At 36.8% G+C, this 20,937-nt stretch overlaps 1 protein-coding gene across 1 annotated transcript in view; it reads left to right on the forward strand.

The window, feature by feature from the left end:
- Window positions 1-20,937, forward strand: part of RNGTT (RNA guanylyltransferase and 5'-phosphatase) — a 195,156-nt gene that overhangs the window by 19,457 nt on the left and 154,762 nt on the right. Inside the window, exons 6-8 of the mRNA XM_075414382.1 lie at window positions 1,449-1,698; window positions 8,296-8,405; window positions 9,226-9,327. Of these exons, the coding sequence (XP_075270497.1) occupies window positions 1,449-1,698; window positions 8,296-8,405; window positions 9,226-9,327 (462 nt within the window). The remainder of the gene's footprint in view (window positions 1-1,448; window positions 1,699-8,295; window positions 8,406-9,225; window positions 9,328-20,937) is intronic.

Here is a 20,937-nt window from a genome sequence, read left to right on the forward strand (position 1 = left end):
AATCGTATAGAGTTCTTCTAATATCATCATGGACAAATTTGAGTGTCTTTCAGGCTCCATCCCTTTTGGTTTGTTTTGTCCTTTCAGTGACATTGGTTACAGAAGATGTGAATCAATTTAATAAAGATACCAAAATAAAAAATGTCTTGTAAGGAGGAAATTAGGAGTCTTGGAAAACAGAATGGGGAAGAAAGCTCCTTCTAAATAACTCTGATTCTTAAACTGTCATTTCTGAGATCTGGTGACCGACCATCTGATAGTCTCACTCTGGAAAATGTTTTATTTTCTACTCATAGTAAAGATCAGAAGAGAGAACCAAACTTACTGGTTGTTAGGAAGTGTTTCTGTCTCTTCTGGGAAATCTGCCTTGAAGTTCTCCAGGCTCCTTCCTGTACTGTACAGATGAGACAAAAAAAAATGCATTTTGTATTTAAATCCATTTTTCCATTTTAGCTACATATTTTCCTCGTTCCAGTGGCAGGCTATTTTCTTATCTGAAAAAAAAATTCTTTTCATAGAATTTAATATGTCCTTTCGTTCCAGCTTTAAGATATGTGCTTATTAAGAAGCCTAACAGGGGCTTTTTGTGATTTCTCCTCAATTTAGCAAGATTTCTAAATGTTGATCGATGGAGCATTATTGGTCCACACAGCCAGGATAAACTGAAGACAGAAATAAGTCCATGTTTTCTGTTAAACATTTTTAAAAGATACATGAAAATAGCAACAACAAAACCCTTATGCTGTGCTTGCTGTTGTATATGTTGGAGTGTTTTCCACATAGCTAGTAAAGATGCATGACTGTTAGTTTTGGTTTCTGATTTTTTTGTGATGCGGTCTCCAGTTTATTTAAGCACTTAAGATTAAGTGTTAGCTGCATAGTAAAAGGTTTCTGAATAGTTTTTTTGTGACCAACTTCTGCAAAGAGAAGTAATCTCATAAAATTAGATGCTTTTTCCCAGTGTGATGGAAGAACCTCTAATGTGAGGAAAAATTCTTAGGGGCGGGAAAAATGTAGCCATACTTGAATTTCAATGCTTGCCTTTTTCTTCGTTAAGTTTGTTCGTCTTTTTCTTTGGCCTTTTTTGTCTTCATACCATCATTAAGCACATACCTACGTGTCACTCATTCCTTTTCTGTAGCAATAGTAGAAGTTTTACCTAGGTGACCAGCAAACCACTATTAGCTACAATAAGGACACAAAGCAGTACAAGCTGCAGTTACTTCTGAGAACATACGCAGTGCCTACATAATTATGCACAATCTTGTGCAGGAGCAACTGTTGCCAGGCTGATCTAAGCATGATGTTTCAAATATAATGAATATTTTTGCAATTACCGGTTTGCAATTTGCTTTAATTCTCAGTCCTAATAAATCTTACACTTGGTAAGATATGACTAAAACACGTAAATTAAGCATCCAGAGTAATTTTCAATTTTTATTTGACAGTATTGAGGCTGCTGTGGCTACTTTTGCGCAGGCTAGACCACCGGGTATTTATAAAGGTGACTATTTGAAGGAATTATTTCGTCGTTATGGAGATGAAGATGATGCACCATCACCACCTGAGCTACCAGAGTGGTGCTTTGATGAAGATGAAGAGGAGGATGATGATAATGGTAAAACAGGAGGCCAAGAATCAGAACCTGGATCATCAAGCTCTTCCTTTGGCAAGAGGAGAAAAGAACGTCTAAAACTGGTATTTTTGATTAAGAACTTAATATTCTAATTGCTAAACTTAATATAATAAACTCATAGTCATCAGTTACTACGTAGCACATGCTATACAAGTGTCAGTGTCTTGTAAATGAGGACTGTTAGTGTCATCTCTAACCAGAAAAAACTGGTAGATTCGTTGCAAGCTTTCTTATCTTTCCTGTATGAACCTTGAACTTTAATATTGAACACCTCAACTGTTCCAGTTGTAAGAATGACTTAAAATTTTTCTAATATAACACGTTTTTTTTTTTAAAAAGTTTCAGATGAGATAGTAAAGCACTTTTTAATTATTCACTCTGTCTTTAGAGGTGAAATGTTATGGGGGATGTGTATAACCAGTTTTAACTGATTTTTTGTAGATGTGGGTGAAATCCAGAATTTTTTAAATTCAGTGCTCATTTTGGCAAATATTCTTACTTTTGGAAATTTTGAAGGACTGAGTATTGGATTAGCAAAAAGCAATATGAGCTTAAAACCCCCAAGGCAGCTTTAAAATTATATTTTGTTCAAAGCTGTTTTAATTGCATAATGATAAGAAATATGGTTGATCACTTACTGTGATAGTTTTGACATACATCTGCATAATTCTGATGAAAGAAGTTGCTGTACTTACCATAGTACGAAATTAATAGTCAAGTACAAAGAATATAATTGTATCATCTGAAGACTAATGGCTCAGTTCCCTCCAAATTGCTGCATTTTTTTTTTTATTTTCAGATAAAACAGGAGAGAATGTTGCGTAGTGCAAAAATAGATTCAGATTCTTTTTGCAAAATACTGAATTTTTACTTGTGTGCTGAGGTGTGTTTGTTTGCAAACACTTGGAAATCCTCATATGAAATATGCTGCAAAAATGCGTTTTGTTGTTACTGCAGCTGCTCAACATGGTTTACAGATGGAGTGTGGAAGAAATTAGCATGAAAGGAATACAAAACATAGTCCAAAGAAGCAATATGAACTTTGAAAGCTTTCAAATAGTCAAACAGCTGGAATAAAAAATTGCCCACACTGCAAAAATCCATAGTAAAAATATACTCAGGGATATGGCCACTACCTCTATTAGCCTTGTGGTAAAACATAGATATCAAAAAAAATTTATTTGGGCTGGAACCTCAAAACTGTTTTTTTGACTTGCATTTTGCATTTTGACAAATGAGGTGTGATGGTGGGGTCCAATGACAGCCTCTTTTCAGCAAGTACAAAACTAAACTGGTATGATTAACAGGAATCGTGATACTGGCTTCCCAGGCTGCTTCTTATCTGCCACCGTAGTTTTTTTGAAAGCTGGAAGCTAAATTATACGAATAAGCATATTAATAACTAAAAGTTAATTACGAGTTAGAGAATTTATGAAAGAAAGAATCATCTAGTTAATATGCATATTCGTATAATTCAGTTTTGCAGCTCTGGAGGAACATTCTGACATGAAGAGGAGGAACGGGGAGAATTCTTTACCATGGTTCTTGGCTGGCAGATTGGACTGCTTCTTAACTCAGTAGAGATGGATACAATCTGTTTGTGATTCCTTGTAAATATGCGATCTACAAGGGGAATGATTATCAGGTAAATACCTCTTGCTCAGATTTTCTTATTTGACTGTCGAAAGGGCTAAATTTTCAGCGTTTTGTTGATATCCTGCAGCAGATATTTTCAGCCTTCTAATCTGACTTTTTGTAAACATTTTGGGGTAGACAGTGTCAAACTAGAGGTGGCTGTGGTGATAGTGGCATGTTCTCAAATGTTTTCATTTTGATCCAGGTCTTTGTGGGGACAGAAGAAAAGTTTAGGGACAGAGGAGGATACACCTCTGAGGCCTCTTGCTAGCATAATGAATAGTCAGAAGCAACTGCCCAGCTAGCCCGCAAAGTGAAGTTACGATGCTGTCCATTTCAGAAATTCCATCCTGGACATGAGGAAGCTTACTGCAACATCTTTCACTAGAACTTCAATGTTTTGATGTCAAAAAGCCTGGACAGCCTTTCCGTTCTCTGCTACATAAACTATGGGAACTGTTAGAACATACTACCATTACAGTTTCCTTTGTCGTCACCCAAGTGTAGCTGACAGGTAACAGCAAATCTGTTTGCTGTAGTCTCAGATGCTACGCAGGAAATCCAAACATGTTTTGGCTTTGTCAGTGCATGCCATGGTGATTGTAGCATCAAAGCAACATTATTAACTGACACATAGAATCTTACTTCAGGAAAAAAATACTAATACCGGACTTTGCAAATAGGACAAAAAGTTATAATTCTGAGTTGGAACCTTCAAACTTTTAATGTGTCAGCCAGATCTTTTACTGTTTGTTAAGGAATGCCATTTGTTCTAGTCCCATGTAAGCTGTATATTTCACAGGCGTTACAGGGTGTAATATGTACTGCTTCTAAAATGGATGGTTACGTCTCGGACAGTCTGGAAGAGGTGGTAGATGTTAATGATTTTCTTCATGATTTTGAGTGCAGGTGTCTTGTGATCATCTGCAAGACAGAGGGAAACCATTAAACCTCATGGCTGACACAGTTAGTGAGGCTAATATTTATTATTTAATTGTCAAAGTATGTTGATTCTAAATATTAGTGACTTTGGCTTTTTCTGCCTAACCTACTTTTTTTTGCCAAAGTTTAACCCCTGTACTTACTGTTCTGCCCATGGGTGTCTAGATGGATATGGGAAAAAGTTTATTTTCTGATTTTGCAGTAGCATTTTATGAACTTGAATACAAGTGTCATTTCCTTTTAGCCTTCTCTTTCTCCACATTAAATGCCAATTTATTCACTTTTTCCCTATAGTCCGTATTTGTTATACTTCTATCGATTCTTGTCATTCTTTGTATTCTGTCATGTTGACTCACGTTTTTGAGACTGTTGTGCCTATAATTGAACACAAGCCTCTAGCTGAGGCCATCCTAGTGCTTAATAGGGAGGAATTAATTTCACATGTCTTAAGGCTAATACTTCTGTTTATGTATCTCAATATAATTGCCTTTTCCAAGACAGAATAATACTAATTCAGCTTTTAGTCTCTTGCTGCCTCCGTATTGTTTACTCTAATTATCTACCAGTGCGTGTTTGTGTAATTGCTTATTCTTTATTAAGTGTAGAATTTTGTTTATACTGAATTGCACAGTGTTTTTTCTAGCCCATTCTTACAATTAAGGATAACACTGAATTCTTAAGCTACCAGCGCAGTCTGTATCCCTGTTACTAAATTTGCAGATGTCACAAAAATAAGAATATGCTGACAGGAAATTTAGGGAAGATAAATTAATTCTGTTACACCTAAACCAGACTCCACAGAACCTTCTCAATATATTCTTCCATTTTGTTAGTGAAACACTTAACTCCTCTGAAGCTGGTTTTGAAACAGGTTGCTCCTTGGTTTTGTAGAAGTTAGACCTTCCCCATGTTTTTTGAGTTCCTCTATGAGAACAAGACAAGCCATGACAAAAGCCAGCATCAAAAGATGTGGTATTTCCTGCTTCTCCCAGTTCTGTGAAGCCTATTTGATCACCAAAACCAAATGCTTAGTTGAACACCGTTGTTACTGACAGTCAGTGTGGTTTTGTTGTATCTTTTTTGCTTGTGCGTACCTGGAGGCAGTTTTTGTGGTTTGGTCCTGTATATCTAGGTATTAAACCTAAGCTGATCATTGTAACTCCCTGGCTCTCCCTTCTTCTCTTTTAGATGTGAACTCTCTCTCTTCTGGACATGTGTTTGAATGTGTCTTGTCCTCTGGAAGGCAGTCTCTGAGCTCTTTGGTACTCGGTCAAGTCTGAGTAGCTGAAGATGGCCGTCCCCCAGGCCTGATGATAGCCACTAGGGTCAGGGAGGTCCCGCTCACCCACTCCTCCAGATGTTGTTTAGGATCTGAACCAACAGGAGATGATACGCATTTCCACTTCTCCTTCAGCTGAAGTGATGGGTGGAGGGATACGGTGGCAAGTGGGGAGAGCTTTCTTAATACAGATGGTGTGCAGAGCGTAGATACTAGGTGCACGTAGTTACCTGGGGTCCATTAGGGCTTATAACTCTGGGCTTAGTAGCAGCGCTGAGGACCTGAGGTGCTCCTGCTGAGCTGAGTGATCTGGCATCTCTGCACTGTGTTCTCCAGTATCCTTTTCCACAGGGGGCTTGTTAGCTCAACAGTGGTGCAGACAGTGCGTGGATCTGGCTCAGTTTTAGCACCTTATCCAAGGAAATGTCCTTATGAAACCTGGAGTGCCGAGTTAGCCAAGCACGGATGCCCAAGTGACTCACCTTGTTTTCATAGTGCTGTGCCTTAGCTAGCGAGTATACTTGAGGCGGATCATCTGCAAGAGACACCTTCAAATGGCAGGCACCGATTTCATGTTTATGACTTTTTCTTCTCTGGAAAATCTTTCCTGTTGCCTGCCTCCTGCTTGAATCTTAGCAGTCATACTACTTGTATTCTGAGAAGCAAAGCACAACCAGCTTCCTTTATTTCGTGGTTTTCTGAACCCCTTATCCGGAATTCAGCCAACATACTGGCTTGGCGTGTGTAGCTGCCTGCCTCGCTCGCCCAGTCACCTGTGTGCTGTTGCACCTGCTCGTGCCCACATAAATAATAGGGGGTAAGTGCTGTGCCGAAAGCCTGCCGAGCTCAAGTTAGTTAAGGTTATGAACTAGGATATTTCTTCAGGATGTACTGTTCTCGGAACACGATTTGGTGGTGGAACTGAGCCAATCTTGCCTAAGTGCAGGCTGTACTGAAAACTGCGGTCCTGCTTTCCCTGCGCTCCTTGTGTTGTTCCTCTTCCCTTGTGCTGGCACTAGTGCTGACTCATCCTGTAGTGAACTAGTTTAGGATGCTGATTTGGCAGAATATTACTAATTCATGGTGTTATTTTTGCCAGCTTAGTTCCTAGACTTGCTGAAGAGTAGAACAGATGAGTGGCACGGAGTGGGGAAAGGGAGCAGAAAGGCTCCTTTCATCAGTAGTGTGCAGCTAGATTTGTTAAGGCAAGTTTCAAGTATTTTAGAGAACAGATATGAAAAACTTGTATCTTCATTTGCAGGATTCATAGCTCAACAGGTGAAACTTCGTGCATTGATCTTCTTTGTCTGCACTGAGAATTTATTTCAGATGCTGTTGAAAGAAGTCTGGTCAGTTTGGAATCTCTGTAGAAATCTTTAATTGTGTAGCTTTGTAGACCTCATGGCTTTAATGTGTTCTTTTGTGCAGAATTTGTTTTTATTTCACTCAGCATCAAACGTTTTCTGGAATATAGAAGTTATTTTTATTTTCAGGATTCTTTTATTGATCTCTACTTAGACCTTTCTGTGGCGTTCAGGATAGCAGCTCCATTTCAGTGACCTTGTTTAGATTGAGAATAAAATTGTGCAAGTATGTTTTTACACAAATATTTTGTTACAAACCAACTGTTTATGTTTTCTATTTTGTTAAGAAGTTTGTCCTACATCATCTGAGAACCCTGTAAGTTTGCTGCTATATAAGTTTATTCATCCTTTAAATTTTTTTCCCTACAGTGTAAGTTTAAGTTTTGAGACGTATAACCTAGTAGCTCACCTGGGTGGAGGTGAAGTTCGTGTAGTTGAACTTCTTGTACTGGATTATTATCATCTAGGTCTGATAAAATTAACATATTTAATTGAAAACATACATCTCAAAGATTTTTGAAGGACAAAAGTAGGACTTAATGTCTTCATCTGCTGAGATTTTTTTTTAAAAAAAACATCAAAAATCTCATGTCTGAAGATGTTTCCAAGTCACTTTGTTTGCTAATTACGAAGCTACTTATGTTTATCTCACAAGTTACATCTCTGTGGTTAGGGAGCAGCTCTTACTTTCCATGGATGAAGGAAAGCACAGAATTGTTGGTGTAGAAATACCATTTATATATTAAGAGATTTTGTTTAACATTTAATTGGTCAATTTTGTCCTTAGTTTCCAGTTTACTTATTTTGAGGACATACTTATTGACACACTTAAAAATAGTGTCACAAAGGCTTCTGCCAGAAAGAGTTTTATGGCCTTTAATGTATAGTGATTTGCTCCAGGCTTACAGTACTGCTTAGATTCGGATTCTTATCCACAAATAGATGTCTTACACTACCTTATTATTATATAATATTTTGTGTACTAAAGATGATGAATTTGATCCCTGCAAATTTCATATGTGAGCAATTTACTATTAAATACTTGATACTAGTTTACTTTCTTTTTGAATAAAAAACATTGTAGTTACAAATGAAAAACAATGAGTCAGACTGGTGCTCTAGCTTGCAGTGGGAAGTTTCTTGAGACTACTAGCTAAACAGTGCCTATCCCTTACCGTTTACCTACTTTAAAAATTCTTTTTAATTATTGTTTTATTTTTTCCCCTGTAAATAATTCATTTCAGTTCCTGGGTTCATAATATGGTTCACCAGTGAGTTTACTGGCAAAGCTCTGCTGATGTATCTTGGTATTTTAAAGGAATATTTAAGCTAGTATTTCTCGTGAGGGTGAAGTTGTAAAAACAGGCTTAATCTTGTATTGACATGTTCTGATCTGCTTTCATGAAGGCTTAAATACTAATTTCTTTTTTTTTTTTCAGGGTGCAATTTTCTTGGAAGGAATAACAGTTAAATGTGTGACCCAGGTGACAACACAACCAAAGTTAGGAGGAATACAGCAAAAATGCCAGCAGTTCTGTGGATGGGAAGGGTATGAGAACATTTAGAACTTGTTTATTTATACTGTATAGAAATAATGTTACATTTTTATTTTTGCAGAAGGAAACAGCTCATTGTAAAAAATGAAGAAAAGTGACTATTTTTGAATGGATTGTTTTGTTTTTTTTAATAAAGCAAGCCTCAAAAACACTCAGCCATGAAACAGATGAGAATCTGGATTTGTACTATGAAATGGAATGATCAGGTGTTGATATTAAGAAATGAGATTCTAGAACTGCTTTTCCATTGAGATAACAAAATGTTTTCAGATGAATTGTGGCTGTGCAAATTCCAGACATAGTCTAGTCCAGCTATTTGTGTAGAATTTAGTGCTTGCTCAAGCAGTGGACTTAGAACTGCTTTTTCACTTCAATATTCAGGTATGATACTTATTTTTATAGCCAACTTGGATTTGTGTCCAGTGTTAGTGAGAACATTGATTTTGATGTTTAAGATTCTGAACTCCTTTCCAAAGATGATGATCCAGGGATTTGCTCGCATTGCTTCCCAACTTGCTGATGCTTATGGTTCTTCTAGTGCTTGTACTTTTGAATTCAGATATCTCTTCCTCCAAAGTTAAAACTTTGAAGTTCCACATAATTTAATGTTTTGTCATAAACAAATACCCTTGTTCTTATCAGACAGGCATTTGATTTCTCTTGCAAAATACCTTATTGGAGAAGATGTCCTAACTCCAAGTTAACCATGCAGCAAGTCTGGTACAAGATGTGACTTCAGTCAAATGTAAAAAATGCATTGCGTTGTGTGACTATTAATTGCAGAACTTTATTAAACATGGTTGGTTTTTTTAGGTCTGGATTCCCTGGAGCACAGCCTGTTTCCATGGACAAGCAAAACATTAAATTTTTGGAGCAGAAGCCATACAAAGTTAGCTGGAAAGCAGACGGCACTCGGTAAGTTTATTTTAAATGAAAAAGAAACCCAGTAAGTAGGGTAGATGGTTTGTATTTTCTCGGGAAAGTGAATTCGCCTGTACAAAGGACAAAGCGTATTCTAACAACAAAACTGACTCCAGAGATTTTTTTCTTTTTGCTGTCTTGGTACCTAACATTTGCTGAAGTCTGTAGTCAAGTTTTCTTTTTAGCAGCTGTTCTGCAGACTGACTATTAAATGTATGTACCTTTATTGTTCTCCATAACCTTGCCTGTCTGGCAGCCAAGACTTGCCACCAAGGTCTTAGAATAATCTTAGATAACAAGAAGAGCTTTTCAAGATAAAGAATTTATTTATAAAAGCTAGATTAAAACTTCTAGTTGATCCTTCAGAAGCTGGCTAGTATTAAAAATTTCACAGGGGTTTTGAATCCGTACTGTGATGCTTTGTTCAAACTTGTAGTTCTGCTCAACCAGAGAGTCAATAGTTTCATCTTCCCTCACCAGTTCTCTTACGTTCATTGTAAGGGTAACTTTTTTTTATAACAGACTGCAACCTGATTGGATTGATGTGTTGACCCTCTTTAGTGTTGTTATTTCTGGTTTGAAATGCACCCTTGTGTTTAATTTCTACACACTATTCTCATCTTAGTATTTCTAAGTAGGAGAAGCGCTGTATGTCATCAAATGCAGAATGGCAAAACGCTTTTTGCTCTGATTGTAACTGGTTATAGATCAGTCTCGACTGCGTGAAACTTGATTGCCTGGACATGTGCATCTGGTATCGTTGGGTATCCTTTCATTGCTTTGTCTTATATGAAAAAGCTGTATCACACAGGGTCTTTTGCCTCTACATCCAGCAGCTTGGATGAGGTATAGAAAGTATTTGCTGCTCACACTGAAATAAAATTCCAAATGTTAGGTGGCCTGTTTCCTTGTACTCTTGCAAAGAGGTACTGTGGCTCTTCATACAAACAAATCTTTCTTGAGTAAAATTCCGAATCTCCAGAATCATACTTATTTTCATAGAACGGAATACATTTAACAGGATGGAACATTTGTGAAATTGCAACCATTTTCTTGACATTTTTAAATCATCATCAGTGGGGATGGATGCTCTAACCTGCTTTTCTTCAGTGTTTCTGGTTTCAAAACTAAAATCAAGAATCCCAGATATTAATGGAAAAGGTTTTAACTCATAGCATTCAGATCACAATCTTCCTTTCTGTTGTGGGCACTATCTTGTGGTAATTAATAATGTAATTTCTTACATCATAGTCAGTAGTGTCTCAATAACAGGAAGACTTTAAATTGTGTGACACATTCATTCCAAAAGCTTGATTTTTATTTCTAAATTATGTTCTTTATATACAGTAGTATTTAAGCAATTGTAGGCTGGGCTAAGTGGAATGACTTTAGTTTTTATTCGCTTAGAGCAATTGAGTAGACTTTTAACCTGCTTTGACTTGATCAGAAAAAGTGCAGTTTCCATGAATGTAGACATGGTAAGAGGACTGTTATGCTTACTTGTGCATGGTGCTTTAGACAAGCAACAGAGTTCAGTGTTCACACGTGTACAGGTTAGAAGGCATCAGCTGTGTGGATGAAATATATGCTTTCAAAAACAGGAGGTAAGAATTTTTGTTTTCAGACTGGTGAAGTTAAAATACTGGGTTTTTGTATAGATATGGGCAAAAGAAGTTTTGTTTTAGCAGTGCAGTGGAAACCATTCTATCTTCCGTGTGCTGAGACAACAAAGTAAAGTTTTGATACTAAATAAACAAGCAGTGTAGGCTATCTTCTAAATTTTTTCCAGTGTTCTTTATTTTGTTGGGTTTGTTATTTTTAGTAATAGAATGGAGTATCCTAGATAATGAAAAGCCTGGAAAATATGGGGAATTGGGTGTCTTACAAGAATTACAAAGTGGCTCCACATGGAGTCAGTCAGGATTCAGCACAATTTAGTCAGAAATAAGCTGTCTCCTATAAAAAATGAAAACAAAACAACATACAACCCTTCAGGTCTCTCATCTGTGGAGTTTGTACTTCAAGGGTTTATTAGCTTGATCAGAGCATGGTGTGAAAATACAAGGTGAGATTGCACTCACTATGGCATCCAAGCCTTAAGAAATGGGTGGGAATATTTGGCTTATTAACATCGGCTGGCTGTAATGCACAGGCACTTGGGTAATACGATGCAGGCGTTCTCAGAGCATGAGGTTACAGAAGCATGGTGTTGGGAGAGCGAGGCTTATTCTCAGAGCAGTGCAGTGCACTCAGAAGCTGCTGAGCCTAAACAAGTAAACGCAGCCAACTTAAACTGACCATGCGAAGAGCCAGATGGGAGTCTTTGCATTTATTATGCTTTTAATTCACATTCCAGATACACTGCTCATGGACTTGTATAACTATGAAAATGTGTTTACAAGGTATTGTGTCCTGTCCAGCTCAGATATTGGTAATCCTTGCCTTTTTTTCACAGCTTAGTCCTTCAGGAAGCCTTTGTTTTAGGGGTAGGTTTACACTAGTATTTTAGTATGTATTAAAGATAGTTTATGGAAATGTTTTTGTATAATTTAAGCCTATTGCTTCAAGAAATAGTAATGGCAGAAAATAATTCGAATTTTAAAATAATTTCTTTACAGAAGGCCATTTGATATTAAAGGAAAAAATTGCTTCATCTGCAGTGTCTCTAGTGTGCATTACTACTGAAGAATAATCTTTTCTAAACTGAACATTAGCTGATACAGATTGATATGTCTTAGAATAAATACTAAGATGGTGTAAAATTGCAATTAGTGCTATTCCATAGCTTTTTTCCCACTTTTTTTTTTTGTATTTTCAACATGAAGTGTCTTTCTTTGTCATATGTTATTCATTTTGAAAATGGAATTCTTATGGAGTGTTCTTAATTTCTTATTCAAATATACAGGATGCATACATTCTGAATGCTAGAATAAATACATAGAAAATAGTAGTGCACCTGGAAGACTGCATTTTGTGAAAGGAATTAAAGTGCACCTGTCATTTCTTGTAGGAATTTTCAGTATTCTGGACTTTTGTATCTTCTGTTTTTAGAGTTCTAGAATGGTGACAAAACAGAAAGGATAAAGAATAAAGCTGAAGGAACTAAACAGTTCTTTTAAATTTTCTCAAAACATAACATTTTCTCGTAATTGGTTATAGAGATACACAGACTGATAGGTGTATTCAGGGAAGAAAATGGCGCTACAAAGATCCATTGTTAGTGAAATTCAGCTGAAGGAATGTTGTGAAAGAGAGATTAAAGATGAAAACCTGAGCTATTATTTGGACGTTTAGACACTGCGTGACATCTACCCTAATCAACAATGAAAAATTACAATGGTGATTTTTACATTGGACATGCTTCTAATTATTTTGTTGTTTTCCAACGATCCAGACTCCATATGCAATTAAACAGATTTTCATTAATTATTCTGAATGCTTGTGTTGACAAGCATGACCTTCCTGAATTTAATATTAAGACATCAGTTAGTGGAGACCCATTTATGGATCCCCTGCTTACTTTACTGTCATCAAATATCTCTGAAGCTACTCTGTTAAGGATGGTTTAGATGCAGCAGTCTAAGGTTTGCTTATTACAATAGTATTTGGCGTACATACTTCTTGTTTTCTTTTGTTCTCTCTCTGCTTAAAAAAACATTGCCGTTTCATTGACTTGATTGGACTTACAGAAAAGCAGATGCTTAACTACTAACTTTCTATTATACTTTCTTACTTAAAACCCTCTCATCTGGGTTAATAGCAATTTGTTCAACTTAGTCAAACTTCTTAAATTTCACCATTGTTAAATACCTGCATTTTATTCCTGCAGCAGTAGTTTTCTCTAGAGGTTTTATGGCTGAAGCCTTTATTTTTAGATTATCTTAACTGACATGTAATGTCAGTAATTTCACTGAGGACTTTTACTCCAAAGGCATTTGCTGTTCCTAGATTGAAAGCTGAACTTTCACCCTTCTGGTTTAAGAGCTGTGGTATTGGTGGGGTTTTTTTGTTAGTCTGTCTGTTTTTCGGTGGTAGAACAGCACGTGTTTTCTTGCTTATTATTGTATTTTTCTACCCATAACTTTAGGAAAAAAAGAAAGTATTTCCCTAAATGAAAGAGCATTTTTTATCATCTTGTGTTGACTAAATAATGTGAAATTTATTAGTTAAATAATTTGACAGTGATTCTATAAAATATTTTGGGGAAATGTATTGGAATAGTGTCTTACACACTTTTGTAAATATGTGGGTTCTGAGTCTGGTTTGGGTCAAAACTCATCCTCCTCGATTCTCTTGGAGACCTGAGTTCCAAATCTTTTGACTTGCCATTGCTTAGTCTGTCCTGATTCGTGGAGTTTGTGCCTACGCTGTGGTCTTGCTCTTGTCCAGTGCTTGCTTTCCGGAGCCCTTGACCCGTGAGCATCAGCAAGGCACGCCTCCTTGTTCTCACTCCAGCTTTCCTTCTGGAGCGTGTTCGCTCCAGAGGGAAATGCCATGTGGACAAATACTTCGTCCCTCTTGTTTATAAATGCCTGCGTGGTAGGGATGTATACATCTGCATCTCAGGCTTAGACAAATGAACTTTAAAAGAGCTTTGAAGCTCACTTAGCATTGGCTCTTTGGAAAAATATTTCCTCTGTGCCAGCTATTTGCATGTATGTAAATACTATATGCAACTCCTTTTTTGGGAAAAACACCTCTAAAATCGTATTGCTTCAGATTATTATTATAAAAAAATAAATAGTCTGTAGCTGTTATGACTAGTTTGGTGTGAATTCTATCCTGTATATTTATTGGAGCAGTTGTCAAACCTCTGGTGTCATAAAAACAATTTTAATGCTAATCTATTCATAAGACACAGAAATCCAAAGGACAAATTTCCTGCTACTAAAATCATGCCTTTGGGCTTTGTTGAGATGAAATATACGTTGTATGTTACCAGTAGCTACGAGGTGTGCACAGCTTTGCACATGTATCCAATTTTGTAGTGCTGTGTTTCCGAAACAGTAGTTGCTGTCTGAATAAGTTAATTGTAGCATTGTGTTCGAGGCATACTGTATGACTCTGTGTTACCAACTTTGTCCTGTAAAGTGATTAACCCAGGTGGTTAGCGGCTTGCTGTGTCCCTTGATATGTATCTCATTAATACTGTTTGTAGCAGATGTTTGTTCTAATGAGTGGAGCTGAATGTTCAGGCAGGAGTAGGGTTGGTGAAGTAATGAGGCACCAGTTTTGAAAAAAAGACTGTTACCACTAAGAATGATAAAAAGCTTTAAAATGTCTATGGAATAATTCAAATTAATACAATCAAACAGGGCTAGTTTGTATAATGGTAAAATGTGACCTGAACTAAATGCAAGCTATTAAGGGATGTCAGTTATTTTCCCACATTTGTATGAGTACCTTTTTATTTTTCACATCTGTACGTGTGCAGTTTTAGTGAAAAATAATAAATATGATCATAATACTATGGCTGTTCAATTATGGTAAGGCAGCTATTTGAAAAAATGCGGAACAGGTAGTTCTTGCCAAAAGCTATTATGTTTGAACAATATTCACGCAATTTTGATGGCTTGCAGATATCTAAATGTGAACAAGTAGATACTGAATGTAAAGCAGCTCTTTGAGAATTGCTGCCGATTGTCTAAAAGGTGTTTGTGACAAAATAGTTAGGAACATCTCTGAAGCTAGATATTTTTTTCATCATTAGCAAATTACATTTGAGAAAAAAGGCCTGTTGCCTAAATAATTCTCAGTTTGTAGGTATCAATGCAAAATAAAAATAATAAAGCTACACTTAACTGTATGATAAAACTGGTGGCCAAGTTTTTGGATTGTGTTTATTAATTAAATAATTTTGATTCATCCAAAGCATATGTTACTATATTATCAAACTTGTGACAGCCTCCCAGGTTTCTTTAGTTTAGCTTTTTGTACAAATTGAAGATGATTTCTATTTTTGTGAAGAACTTTAAAATTATTGGCAGTTGCAGCCTCGTCAGAAACACATTTATGACCATTACTTGAAGGAAGTCTACTGGGTATGTTTAACCTTTCATGCATGTTGTTAAAATGTAATGAAGATGAGGTAAAAGTTTCTCCCTGAATTTGCATGGCTAGATACTTTTTTCTTTCCCTATTCTTTGATCATTTACATGATGAGATGAAGCTTACGTACATAACTGAGAAATTGCAGGTTCCTAACATGAAAAGTTATCCAAAAGTCATTTGTGACAAGAGTAACTTGTGAAAAGGTGATCATTGCAGAAGAACAGCTCCAAAAATATGAAGAAAACTGAGAAACAGATTTTTTCATTTTAGAAATGGAGGTAAAAGAAACTAGCCCAAAACTAGGTGGCAAGGAAGAAAAATGGTAGCCTGTCTGCAAAGAAATGGAGAAGAGATAGCTGAATGGGTTCATGGAAAAACTGTTATCCCTGAGAGACAGGAGGAGGTTAGAGAGAAAGTTGGGATAATAGCAAGAATGAAGGAGAACAGAGAAGATTGGAGAGTAGTACTAATCCAATTAAAAAACATGTCTATGCACTTGAGAACTCATTATTTAAAACAAGAGACTGACTTGTCATGAAAGCAGATCTAAAGAACGGAAGGATTGTCTCCTGGGAGCAAAGAAATTAATGTGGAGTTGAACTTGAAGGAGACTCTGTTGGGAATGAGAAAGAAGCTGTAGATTAATTTTCAGATTGGTACAAATGACATGACCAGATTCTTATGGATGTGGAACTTTATGCCCAGTAGTGGAAAACACCTGAAGCAGAGGTTTACACAATTGTTAGTGGATTCATTCCTAATTTAGAGGAGGGGAACAAAAATGTAGGGTGTTGAGGTTTGACAGATGGCTTGGGAAATGGTGCTAACAGGGAAGTTTAGGGCCGTAAATCACTGGAAAGCGTTTGTGGGTGAAGAGCTTTTCTCAAGGTATGAATATCTGCTTTCTGGGCATCTTACTTTCTTACTGTAGATGGCTAGTGAATAAGTGAATTATTATATATTGTATTTTGAATGTCTTGTCATTTAGTTGTGTTTAGAGTTACTTATGTTTATGGTCTTGGAGTCAGGAAGGAGCATTTGCCTCCTAATTATAGGATGGGGTGAAGAACCCACACGAGAATCATCTGGGTGCTTTTAATCCACACATTCCTTTCCTTTCCCTTCTTCCTCTCCCCACTTATCTTACAAAATAAACTTACAATATTTATCAATTTTGCACCGTTGGTTGGTAATGCTGTGTATCCCTTCCTCTGTGGTTGGCGTTAGTTTCTGTCGTCTGAGGTTTGAAAGGACAGAAATATTCAGGGATTTGGACGTGTACTGGGCAGACTTTTCAGGACCAAATGCGGTTTGTTTTTTTTTTAGTAGGAGTGACAGGTTTTGTGAACAACTGGGCTTAACTCAAGTGGTTTGATTCCCAGTTAAATGAGCTTTATTCAAATCGTGTGCTTATGTAACTATTGGCAATGGGCAAAGCCTCCACTGTTGAGTGCTAATTATACGTTGTTTGTGTGTGTAGGACAGCTACTCTTAAGACATTTGTTATAATTTTCATTGAATATCTCAAAGTAGTAGTTTTAGGGGTTTTTCTGTTATTCCCATGAAACCGTCAGAATGGTGTGGCATTTAAAGAAAAGACTTGGAACAAAAACCTTGGTTAAAAGGGTAAAGTGACTGTTGCTGTTCCACTATTCCTAACTCTGCACTGTTTTGTTGCATGCTATATTTTTAAGGTCTTTGGAAGGGAAATGCAGTTTTTGTGTACATGGCATAGTCCCTTGTGGTCCTTTATAATTATTTTATCTATTTCTTTAAGAGAAAACAAGCTCACTCAGTTTTAAACTAGTTCTGTAGTTCTTCAACAGCTGGAAGAACCTTGGTTTAGGATGAGTCTGGAATCGAAGTGGGGTTTATTTCACTGACATTATTTTGAATAATATAATTTGTTGGAGACAGCATATATTTTGGCTGGAAATTGAAGTTGTGAAAGTTATTGAAACAGTTGTAATAAAGCTGTTTTTCCCCCTCCAGTCAAGATTGAAAGCTATAAATAGCTTTTATAGACCACAGTATGAATCAGCTTTTAGGAACTTGCAGTTTAGCTTTTAAGTGTGTAATGATAACATAATGTCAAGCTTCTGCAAAAGTTTAGAAAGTTCACATATATGATTCTGGATTATAATGTATAAACTACCTTTGTAATGATTGCTGAAAAGAGCAATTCATAGATGTTAAGCACTCTAAACAGCATTGCTAATAGTTTTCTGAAAAAGTAGATGCCTAATTCATGGTTTTATTTTGTGTGTTTAGGTAGGAGGGGAAGAGCAGGTGGGATGGGGAGGCAGGAATAGTGCGTTTTGACACTGGAAAGGTGGGATTTTAGTAGCCAAGGTGTGAGTCTTTGCTCACTCTACATCTTAATAATTATCCCTTGTAGTTGTGTTGGGTAATGAATTTACGATTGCAAGACTGCTATTGGCCTGTTTCCCACAGCATTAGAACCCATGAATGTTGTGTGCTTGCTTGAGTTTTTATTTGAGAGTGCAAAAATAAAACTTTGATAAGCTGAGTTAAGATTAAGGGTACTTTCAGCATATCTAGTGTCCCCCCTATTGCAAGATAAAGACATTCTAGCTCAGAGTGAAGAAGCTCTAGCACAAGATGCCCTCATCATCTGCACCTGTTGACATGTTGTCGAAGGGCGTGTTGTCCTTTTCTTCTTTTTCACTTGTTGTCCATGGAATGAGAGCATGCCTAGAGTTTGGCTAGCAGACTGACTTTGACAACAGAAGAGCAGTTGTCAGATTTTGGTAGCCGGACTCATGAGCGTTACCAGGTGACTCATCAGTTCTGTTTAACTGTATTGATTATGAACCAGGAGAGGTCTCTCTTGAATGAGAGACTGGGTCAAATGAGGCAGCACAAAGTGTTGTAATGTGTTAGACGAATATCTGGAACTATTGGGTATGAATATTGTTACTCAGAACAGGTTCCTACAAGGCAGTATTATTTAAAGCAGGGATGTGTATTATAGACCAGGTCTGTTAGTTTCACAGCTGTTGGGCTAGCTTGAAATAGTTCTTTATCTTCATACTGCATTTGGAGTGGGTGGTTTGGGGTCGTTTTTATTTTGGGGTGGGAAGCGAGGTAATGGTGTATTTATGTATTTATTTACTTATTACTAAGCCACATCCATATCACTTTGCTGCTTCTCCATCTCCTGAAGTCTGATTTCTAAATTGCAGAATGAATAAATAGGAGTGACAGAACATGTCATCCTCAGTCTGGATCCAAATTGAGTTGAGTGGCCAAAGAAGGCATTCTAGGTGGTGGTTTCTTATTTATGTGTGCCTACAACAGTGTCAAGACTCTGAAAATAAGTGGTAGAAGGAAGCTGTTGGTTTTGTGTCACTTTCTTAAGTGGTGACGGGGCACTGCTGATGTGATACCATACAGAAGGTGTATTTTGTGAAGTATCAGGCTTGATGCTTCACAGTTCTGAAGCCTTTTGGCGGCTCACAGAGTTCTGTAGTCACAATGCTGAGGTCTTTGAAAAGTACTACTTAACTGGTTATTCATGTACAACTGTTTGAATATTTGGACAGATTGTCTTCTAAGCAAGCTCTTTTGTTTATTTACAAATAGTTAATGCATTAAAATGCTTAGTGTGTGGCTTGTGCTATGAATACTAATCTTGGAATATTCAACTGTAGTCCTAAAATGTTCTAATTAGATGAAGATAAGTGGTGTGCCTGCGTGTGTACCTGATGTTGAAGTGACAAGTATCAGCGATTCCTGGTTTATTTATTTATTTTCCTTTCTCCCAGACCACTTTTAACAGTGGAACAGCACGTCCTGTGCTGCTGGTTCTCTTGGGGGATTCTGGGCACATCCATGAAGTGTAATGGCTTAAGCTGATTCAGGAAAGAATGACGTTCAGTTTGTAAAGTTTAACCATACAAATACCTAGGGCAGACCTTTCCTTTGATCTTCTAATCTGTGAGCACGAATGGCAGTTGTGCTCCTCTGTGGCGTGTGCCTGCGGTGTAGACAGAACTGACCCAACATACATTTGTTCATAAATCAGTTCAGAGTTAAGGGAGCAGCTGGTTTCAAAGCTGTGATCCTCTTTTCTGGACTGCTACATTGTGGGCCTCCAAGAGAGATGTTACGGTTCTCTTGCTTGGGGAAAGAAGGAAGGTAGCTACTTGTCATCTGACGCTAAATTAGTTTGGTTTTCTTTCTTATACCATTGTATTGTGTTTTTTGTTGAGCCCTTTGCTTCAGACATGAATTTCCATCTAAATCTCCAGGATATTTTCAGACTAAAATTCATGGAGGAGGGGTGGAGTCAAACAAGTTCAAGCAACCTTGAAGCTAAATATCTGTAATAAACGATTATAATAGTAAAAAATTGTAAGAGAATTCAGCAGTTCAGTCAAGCCTGAGATACAGTTTTTTCCATTAATCTTATAGCTTTAAAAAAAAAAGTAGTCAGAACATTAGACTGTACAGTTGTTTTCCAATGGTGTTCCTCCCTCCAATGTAGAAATGTACTTTAATATGTACTTGACCACTTAGCATCATTAAAATTTGAGTGAAACAAGGAGAATCTGTATCTAAAATAAATCTGTTAGTATACGGATTCTGTTACTGGGTCATATCTTTTCTAGCTAGTTAGCAATTCTTTTGTTTTACACCAGGTACGTCATAATGCACTACAAGAACTGTTCAATGTATAGTAGTTATGGATTAATTTACCCTTTGTTGTAGGTCAGAATAATGATAATGAGATGACTTCAGATTTAACCCATGAGGTTTACTGTCCTTTTAGAAATAAAGAAAGAAAAACTTCACAGCACTCTAACTTAATTAAAACCCTGGAAGTCAGTCAAGAAAAACACTGTAACTGGATGGTCTTTTTTAACCTTGCTAAATTCTTGGTTTTACTAGCTCTGTTGCAGAGTTTCACAGTCTAATAATACTTTAGATAGAAAATGTAGTTTTACATTAGTTTTGAATTTACCATCTGTTAAATTAATTAAAGGCATCTTTATCCTTGATTAATAAAACACGAAATACTAAAGTTTGAACTCAGTCTAAATAATGATACTTTATTGGAAGAAATGATACCAGTTTCCATGCTTCTTATGCATTTTTCCATGCTCCATAGTATTACCGTTATTTCCGTTATGCAAAAACTGACTTCCCTATTAATGCTGGTGCACATAGTATCCCAGGTGAGGGGATACCAGAAAGTTGTATAATGATGCAATGTTATATCTGTATTATGCACCAACCTATTAGTTATGTGACCTAATGATTTGTTTGCTGTGCTGGTTTTTTATTGCTGCAGATGCATTTTTGTGCTCTCATTGGCATCTAAGAAGTAGCTGTTGTATTAGCTTTCTCAGCAGACAGAGTTAATTTAGAACCTTGTAAGGTGGGGAAGTATGGGCATATCTCTCTTCCTCCCTGTGTCTTGGTACCTTTTGGATAGTGAAATTTGCATTGTTCATTACTGTAGTCTAGGGCATTCTGAAGACTTCTGTAGTAAATGTTGTCATCTGCTGATTCACTGCCTCACTTTTG

Source organism: Opisthocomus hoazin, chromosome 2, assembly GCF_030867145.1.
Source record: "Opisthocomus hoazin isolate bOpiHoa1 chromosome 2, bOpiHoa1.hap1, whole genome shotgun sequence".
Lineage (NCBI taxonomy): Eukaryota > Metazoa > Chordata > Aves > Opisthocomiformes > Opisthocomidae > Opisthocomus > Opisthocomus hoazin.